The following is a 9,434-nucleotide window of genomic DNA, read 5'->3' on the forward strand; positions in this document are numbered from 1 at the left end:
AGTTCTAAAAAAAACTGGTAGTGATGTTGACAACTTATCTAACTATAGGCCTATTTCGAACCTGCCTTTTGTGGCAAAGGTCCTCGAACGAGTTGTTGTTGGCCAGTTACAGCAATATCTGTCCAAAAACAACTTACAGGAACTGTACCAGTCTGGATTCAGATCTGGACCCAGCACGGAGACTACTCTTGTACTGGTCACCAATGACCTTCTTGTTTCTGCTGATATGGGTGGCTGTAGCAGTTTAGTCCTGCTAGACATGCTTTTAACACTAAATGTCATATGATCCTCCTTGACAGGTTGCGTGTTTTGTTAGGCATCTCTGGTGTTGTTTTCGAATGTTTTGAATCCTATCTAACTGATCGTTTTCAGTATATTTGTTTGGGGAAAAACAAATCTGAGGCAACATTAGTTCAGCAGGGCGTCTCGCAGGGGTCAGTACTTGGACCTTCTTTGTTCTGCATCTATATGTTGCCGGTTGGTGACATTATTAGAAAGTATGGTCTGGGGTTTCATTGTTATGCTGATGACATGCAGATCTATGTTAGCACACTCCCGGATCCTAATCTCGCAATTACACCTCTTACCGCGTGTCTGGAAGAAATAAAGGTATGGATGCATGACAATCAAAAACGGAACTGGTACTTGTTGGTGTGCCGGCAGCTTTGCACAAACATAACTGTCTAAATCTGTTCACTGATTCTGAGTTATTGGCTCCAGCATCACAGGTGCGAAATCTAGGTGTTATCTTTGATTTGCATTTGTCATTTGATGCCCATATCAAAATGGTTTCAAAATCTGCATTTTTTCATCTAAAAAATATTGCCAGAATTCGACCTTCTTTGTCGCTGCTAGATGCGGAAAGGCTTATCCATGCATTTATTACGTCGAGACTAGATTATTGTAATGCACTTTACTCGGGTCTCCCTGATAAGCATATTAAGAAATTGCAGTTTATTCAAAACTCGGCCGTACGTGTATTGACACATACAACTGTTCGGCAGCATATTTCCCCTGTTCTTTATGAACTTCATTGGCTTCCAGTATCGGGACGTATTGATTTTAAAACCTTGATTTTAACATATAAAGCCATTCATGGGATAGAGCCGGAATACCTCTGTAATCTAGTTGCTCCTTACATTCCAATTCGTTCTCTCTGCTCTTCCGACTCTTCTACTCTTCTACTCTTCAGCAGCCCACATTTAAATTGAAGTTGATGGCTGGTCGTTCTTTCTCTGTTACAGCTCCATGGTTGTGGAATAAACTTCCTCTGGTGATTAAAAATTCCTCAACACTGGACTATTTTAAGAAGTCTCTATAGACCTGTCTTTTTAAAAATGCTTATTGTATCTGAAATCATTAACTTCTGTACTGTTTAATTTTTAATCTTTTTATTTTAATCTCTTTTTCATATTGGTATTGTATATTGCTCTTGTAGCGCTTTGGGTTGGAGAAAAGCGCAATATAAATAAAATATATCATCATCATCATTCACAAATCCTCTCCCATGGCCTCATGGGATAGTAAAGTGCCTATCATATGCACACTTCAGAATCTTGCAGGAAGTAGTTGGCTATCCGTTTTTTTAAATAATTTTTTGCACATACTCTTTTGTGAGTACTGTGAATTCAGACATACTTATTTTGTCACATACTGTTTTTCACCTACTATATATTAGGGAAGTATGCTATTACGGACGCAGCCTTGGTCTTTGAGACTGGAAGGTGAAATGCTTGCAAAGGGTCACAATGTAAAACTTGTGCAAAAAGGGCCACAGGCAACTCCTACTAAAAAGTATTTTTCTATTAAAAAGGGCTTTTAAAAATATGTAAAAAAATAAATAAATTTCTGTGTGGAATTTGTTGTGGGCCACTATGGACTATCATCAGTTTTACACAAGAAATACACATGCAAAACCTAAAAACAACAGCAATAAAATAGCTTGACCTTAATTTGGATTTGGCGTGAAGTTTATTTTCCCTTGCGGCATTAATTTCTGTTTCCATGTGAGTAGATATCAGACATTCTTTCAGCTTAACAACAGAGTAGTCAAACATAGACCATGTCGATTTCGGTCAGTCGAGGAACAGATGATTTCCTTCATGGTTGTGCCAGCTGCTGTCGATGTCATGCTGTGTGTGTGTGTGTGTGTGTGAGAGAGCATGCGGGTGTGTGTGGGTGGGTGCGGGGCACAAACGCTGATTGCATCATGTTATTCTCGACCTTAATTTGTAACTGTGTGGTAGTATGGAATGACACTATCAACATTTTTATAATAATAAAAATTGACAATAAATTTTTTTATACATTTATTTAAATAATTAAAATATTATAAAGTATTTATTTATTTAACTTTATTTGTTTATTCATTAATTTAGTTGTATTTTTTGCTGTCTAACCAATAAAAATACATTTTATTGATTTACTTCATTCAATGCATCTCAAAAAGTGTATTTTGTGGGCTCTTAGTTTTATGAGCTTTAATGATTATTATTAAACTGAAAGCACTTTCAGACGTTGATGCCATCAGTGACCAAATGTCCCCACATGGATAGTAAAACCTGATTTTTTTTTTTTGGTCCACATGAGGAAATACATTTTAATTTACATTGAAAATTTAAAAATGCATTAAGTTTACTACGATGGGTAGGTTTAGGGTTAGGGGATAGGATATAAAGTTTGTACAGTATAGCAATCATGAAGTCCCCATAAACCCAACGTGTGTGTGTGTGTGTGTGTGTGTGTGTGTGTGTGTGTGTGTGTGTGTGTGTGTGTGTGTGTGTGTGTGTGTGTGTGTGTGTGTGTGTGTGTGTGTGTGTGTCTAAAATGTCACCACAAAGATGACAATAACCGAAATCGTTTGGGGGAAACAGCTTATAAATCAGACTTAGAGATGTTTTTTGAACATGTAAAAATGCAGAAAGTTCTCTGTGATGGTAGGTTTAGGTTTAGGGGTAGGGTTAGTGTAAGGTAATAGTAGTAACAATCATTATTTCTATGGAAAGTCCCCATAAAACATGAAAACACAACATGTTTGTGTGTGTGTGTGTGTGTGTGTGTGTGTGTAGTGCTAATTTTGACCAACAAGTCAGCCATTGCGCACTTTTCACTCTTTTCTCATGTTGTTAGCATTTTATGACAGTGTTGCATAAAGACATACATGTATTATACAAAAAAAGAGATGAGATAATAGGCAAATACATGCTGTCAGACTTGGCAACACTCTCCTCTATACTGTCACTGTGTGTTTCAGCTCTGATGGGAAAAGAATATTACAGGACTGTCATTTGTTAGATAATCATCCACAGCCATACTTTTTGTATAATGTGTCTCATTGTCATATCTGAAATAACCACGTCTGTATTTTATGCCTAACAGCTGTTCTGAATATACCATGCACATCCATCTCAAACACAGAAAAGTTCAACTGACCTGGTCTTGGAATCTCCGATTCAGTTATGGATAAAGATATAGTGAAAAAGACACTCAAATGCCTGAAAGAGAAGTGTAGAGGACAGTGATCTAATACATACAGTGCTGTAGGGGTTGAAAGGGCTGCTGTCAAAATCAACCCGTTCTCATCTCAGGGCGTCATATAAGGCCGTTTTGTCACGTCCTTCGGCGTTTTCTGCCCACGCATATAGCACCCTTTTGCGTATAGATGACACGCACATGGCTTTCAACCAACTTCAATGTAAAACCATCCGCGATGTAATTACACGCTCAGGGCTTCGCCAGTCGTCAATTCACCTCAACATTGACCGACTGCACAGACTAAAGACGTTTTCAGCAACGACTTATGTTTGCTCTATGATTAGGATTGCCTACACCTAATATAGGAGGTCATAGTTTTCCATTATTTATCTTTTGAGAGGAGATATTCGCCATTTTCAACACCCTTATCGTCTGTGAGAGACGCTCGCGGCTTAACCACCTCCAATGGAACCCATCCGCGTTTTACAGGACGCAGTTGGACTTTGCTAGCCAATCCAAGTGCGTGATATCAGACGTTTTCAGCAACAGTAGCATGTATAGGCTACAATTTCGTTTAGTTTTAAATAAGCCTGTGGTAGCCTACTCAATTTAAACGTGAATGTGTGCTAGGTATCCTAACTAAAAACACGACAATATAGGTTCCATCATCCCTTAATTGCCCGCAGGAGTATATTGGCCGAATTCAACACGCACCCTTTATCGTGTGTGAGAGACGCTCATGGCTTTCAACCATCAATGCAACCCACGGGCGTTTTACAGGACGCAGTTGGACTCGTTGAATATGGACGCTTGGCCAGGACCCCTTGGCGTCACTTTTTAACGCACTGGGTATACCATTGGCGTCATTTTTCAACGTGTAGGGTAGTCTGTTTGACTTCTATAGAACTCTGAACCGGAGCCTGCGGCGTTGAAATTTGACGTCTTGGGTAACACCGCAACCCGTCTGCTGTGTATGGGTCGAGGCTACAATAAATACAAATAAAAAGGAATAGACTACAATAAATGATCTATGCCAGGGCTAGTCAAATGGCGGCCCCCAGATGATATTTATCTGGCCCTCCAACTGATTTTTGATGTTTGAAAACCCTCGCAATCTGATATCAAAGTGCCCTCTCTGCGCAAAGGTTTAGCGCGTTCGGCAACCGCATTCAGCGGTGAGTTTAACAACGCACATGGTGTGCAACCGCATTCAGCGGTGAGTTTAACAACGCACATGGTGTGCAACCGCATCCAGCGGTGAGTTTAACAACGCTCAACTGCAGGTAAAACGGCATTCAGCGGTGAGTTTAACCAAAACAACGCTCAACTGCAGGTAAAACTGCATTCAAAGGTGAGTTTAACAACGCTCCACGGCGTGCAAGTAAGCAGTTTAAGCGTTTTCTTGTCATAGGTACTGGTACATAGGTACACTGCTTTAACTAGAGCATGCTGGGTAACGTATTTTTATCGGAGGTTTGTTGATGTTAATAAATATATAATATGCTACGATTGTGTTCAATTAATATTTTATTTTTTATTTTATTTTTTATTGATTAAATCCTCTAAATGAATAACGCTGACGTCACTGTATGGGGCGATCCCAGGGTCCATTGCGATTTCCCACTTGGTAAGTAGAAGAGTTAATTAATAGAGATGGATACTATTCTTAAATTTACATCTAAAAACTGTTGAATCAGGACAAGAAGTTGTGTTTAGAACCTTTAGATGTGTAAGGTGGCAATTTCGTATGACGGTAAATAATAGAAGGCATTATAAAAATATAGCTTGCTGCACCAAATGTGCAGGCTAGCAAAGTTAGCTAATTGAATTCAAGTTCATTTTTGTCGCATAATCATCATGTATCGTAGGGGAATGTAATATTTTCAGTATTACATTAGCCCACAACTATTATCCAATATTAGAAATGTTCAGATGAAGAACAGTTGCCAGATTGGTTTGTTTTACAGCCTAATTGTTTAAAATCCACGCAAAATTATATAATTAACACCCAAATAAATCTATAATTAACAATACAAATTAATTTATAACTACAACATTATTGTGGCTCATCACAATTTTTCAATATGAAATAAAACAATTAATGTGTATAATTAATGTAACAAGTAATGCTGTCATAACTTATTGACTGATTTATATATATATATATATTAGAAGTTCTGATGTGGCTTTGTTTGGAACATTTTTTTTTTTTTTTTTTTTTAAATAGAGCAAAACTTACATTTATTGACAATTTTTGTCTAATTTCTATCTAAAATGTAATTAACAATATTCACTTCTTGTTTATTGAAAAGGAATATCACATACAATTTAGCCCATTCTGGCAACACAGATGAAGAGAATACTGGTGTAAAATGTTCAATTCTGTTTTTTGTTTTGTTTTTTCTTTAGGTCCCTCTTCGGCAGCTTCAAAAATTATTTTCAGCCTTACCCCCTTAACATAATTCAAGTGTACTGTATGCTCTTTTTCAGTCCGGCTTGTACCTGTGGAGATGCCTGACAAAATCTGTGGTTGTTCACCAGAGTTATTGAGGGTTAGTCCAGGAAAGATTGTTGCTGTGGTCACAATGAATGGTAAGAATGTGAAGAACTTTATTTTGTCCTGTTTGAGAAGCATCTTTAAAATAAATATATATCCATACGCGACTCCCTACAAGTTTGACATAGATATAAAACTAAAAATATATGAAGTATACAAAGTAATATATAAATAGTACAAAGAACCCAAACCCTGGTTTACATTACAGTGGATGTGTTTTTGATATTTCCAGGATGACATGATCGAACCATGCCCGAGTTAATTTGTGAGGCATGCCAATCCACTTGGACTGCTGGAGTCGATGACCTAAACAGAAGTGACTACTGGCCTGCAACCCTTCAATTTGCCACAGTTTATGCCACAGATGTCTTTTTTTCATTTGAAGAAATGAAGATGGCGGCACCAGGACTGTCCTGCCAAGCATTTTTAAGAATACTGAATCAGCCAACGGTCCGCTTTGGTCGTGTGAGTATTGAATTGATCTATCCTGCAGTGTTGTTGATATCTTTGAGTTGTTGGTTGATAAGCAAGATCTCAGCAGACAGTTTTCTGAAAAGTTTTTTTGAGTGGGAGGCTGTGCGATTTGAGGTGGACAACATATGCAAGGAAGAGCCCTTCAACTGTCCTGCATGCACCCTAGATATGCTTGCAGTTTCAGTTGATGGAAACCGCAAGCATTACCGTTTCAAGAATGCTGCTAGCTACTCCAAACTGTGTATCACAGTGTTTGTATTAATAAGAAAACATAGCTCTTTAATGTGAACTAAGAAATCTCAGATTTTAAGTTATAAATTGTTGTCAATCATCAATTGTTGTTTTTTTAGATCTGAGGAACAGGCCATCTTTGAAGGCGTCTTCATAGCCAAGGATGAAGACGTGAAAAGATTTGTAGACCACATTCACAACACAACCAAACATGTAAAATTCTAGATGATAATTAGACTACAGCACTATAATAATAACCTCTTTCTGAAGAGTTTGTTTAGGAGAGTCTTATTTTCATCAACAATTTTCCATATTGTAGTTCAGTGGAAGAAGTGTTTGTGGAGGGGAGTGGTCAGCAGCCAGAGATACCTCATAAAGATCTGCCAGCAAGGTAGACGAGGAGGGATTGGAGCTTGTGGTGTGTCGGCACGGAGTCCTGCTCCAGAGCTCCAGCACCTTCTTAACATGAAGCCATTCCTTTCGGTATTTCATGCCAAAGCCCATGATTTTAAATGCGAGGTATGGAAGAGGTGTTAGTGAGGCCAGCAGGGGGTGCTCACCCTGTGGTCTGTGTGGGTCCTAACGCCCCAGTATAGTGATGGGGACACTATACTGTCAAAGAGCACCGTCCTTCGGATGAGACGTAAAACCGAGGTCCTGACTCTCTGTGGTCATTAAAAATCCCAGGATGTCTTTCGAAAGAGTAGGGGTGTAACCCCGGCATCCTGGCCAAATTTGCCCCTTGGCCTCTGTCCATCACGGCCTCCTAATCATCCTCATATACTGATTGGCTTCATCACTGTCTCCTCTCCACCAGTAAGCTGGTGTGTGGTGGGCGTTCTGGCGCAATATGGCTGCCGTCGCATCATCCAAGTGGATGCTGCACATTGGTGGTGGTTGAGGAGATTCCCCCCTTCTATGTAAAGCGCTTTGAGTGCCGAGAAAAGCGCTATATAAATGTAATGAATTAGGAAGTGTTGCTATGTGATAGAATCGTATTATCTAAACTGAACATCTGCAAACATCTGTTTTTTTTTGTTTTTTTATTCTTAACCAGGTAAAATGGAGTGGGGCATATCAGGACGGTGCTGGTTTAACACTAGGGGAGGAGGTGGAACAGTGCAATGCCTTCCTATCTAGGATTGCAGTAACCAGTAAGCATATGTCAAAAGCAGGTAAGATTACCACATACTGCACTAGTTACATCCTTACATAATACGTAGGAGGAATATGGTAACATCATATTTTCTTTGTTTTTCAGGATGCACAGACTTGCTGACTCTCATGGCCATGCGCTGGAATCAGCAAAAGTTCAACAATTTGGCTATCTCACTGACCTGCCGATATCAAAAGGTAATGACATCAGTAGAACTAATTTTAGATGTTCAGTACTGCATGTTAGCAGTGTATGAAGCTGTGCATTGAGCATTTGTTTTTTGTTTCTTACCACTGTTTGTTATTGTAGACCACAAAAGCTCTGCAAAGCCAGTTACAAAACCTAGAGTCCATGAAAGCGCAATTGACAGTGACAGCGAGCCAATTGGAAGAATGATGTAAAGGATTGGGCTGACGGTGAGGAAATTATTACTTGTAATACATTTAGTCACAAATAATTGTAATTGTTACTGTTTGTTGACTGCTTCTGACAAATCTGATACATAATGACACATAACCCACAATGCTTCAAATGTCATTCTGTAACCCCATACTATTTCAGAGATTCTTTGAAGGTTGATGTTTAATACAAATTATTTATTTATTTATCATAAATGCATTCCAGACTCTGTCGATCTAAGGACAAAGAGAAAGGCGTTTGACATCATCATGTCAGTAAGGAGACTTGAGGAGGAGCAGAAGATTCTTGTTGCAGAGATGGACCACCATTGGAAATCTCTTTCAACTCGTTCCGATACCCTCAGAGAGCTGTCCTGCTTGTTTTCCAGTGAGACAATGAAAAGTATGTATTTGTAATAAATTACATAAACATAGGGTTGCCCCGACCAAAGATTACTATTAGGGGGCAGCCCTAATAAATATACACAACAATGATGACTGTTTATAAAGTTTCTAATGCTGGTCTTATATTCTTGTGTTCCTCTTTTAAGATTCGCAATGTGGCCTAAGTGAAGAAGGTTTGAAAGGTCTGCAGAGCATCATCCTCAGAAAGTGGCATCAAATCAGAGAAATGAAGGTGCAAGCAAGAGACTGTTACCTGCAAGTTTTGTCTGGAGCAGAGGACATCAACTTCTTGTACAGTGCTTCAGCTGATGAGTACGACAGTGACTACGAAATATCTGATGATGGACTGTAATCTACAAGACAGTAACACCTTTCATACTTCTGGACAATGACCTTAACTATGAATATAAAGCATGTAATAAAATCTGCTTTTTATCACCATAAATATAACCAAAGTGTTACCTCTTCTTTCACATACATAGAAATGTGTGCATGCATGCATGCACTGTGTGGTACAGTAACTTTCATTAGTTGAACTGTAGGGTGCTGTATAACAATTGAAACCTGTTAAGAGACATGGAAGAAGCAGATTATAAGGAAGAACACCATAATGATGAGGAATAATTTTCTCCCCAACATAATATTCAATGTGCTTTCTGTGTAATCTAGTACAGGTTTCATAGTCAACTGATGTGATTCTGTGGTACTCAAAACATTTCACCACTCAATTGTGTAGATT

At 38.7% G+C, this 9,434-nt stretch overlaps 1 protein-coding gene across 2 annotated transcripts; it reads left to right on the plus strand.

Annotated features, from left to right (window-relative positions):
* The first annotated feature begins 4,789 nt into the window (after positions 1-4,789).
* Positions 4,790-9,155, plus strand: LOC309495742 (uncharacterized protein). 2 transcript variants are annotated; one of them, XM_082165566.1, is made up of 10 exons: positions 4,790-5,101; positions 5,965-6,066; positions 6,264-6,496; positions 6,856-6,907; positions 7,056-7,255; positions 7,794-7,911; positions 7,998-8,089; positions 8,202-8,308; positions 8,517-8,693; positions 8,842-9,155. In XM_082165566.1, exons 5-8 carry the CDS (start codon positions 7,202-7,204, stop codon positions 8,286-8,288), a joined length of 351 nt encoding a protein of 116 aa, XP_082021692.1. In that variant the 5' UTR covers positions 4,790-5,101; positions 5,965-6,066; positions 6,264-6,496; positions 6,856-6,907; positions 7,056-7,201; the 3' UTR covers positions 8,289-8,308; positions 8,517-8,693; positions 8,842-9,155. The 2 variants fall into 2 exon arrangements, with proteins under 2 accessions (XP_082021692.1, XP_082021693.1); XM_082165567.1 differs by lacking the exon at positions 4,790-5,101 and having other exon boundaries at positions 5,901-6,066; positions 6,856-6,949.
* Positions 9,156-9,434: the final 279 nt, after the last annotated feature.

The sequence above is a fragment of the Leuciscus leuciscus genome (genome assembly GCF_965113295.1).
Source record: "Leuciscus leuciscus genome assembly, chromosome: 3".
In the NCBI taxonomy this organism is placed as follows: Eukaryota; Metazoa; Chordata; class Actinopteri; order Cypriniformes; family Leuciscidae; genus Leuciscus; species Leuciscus leuciscus.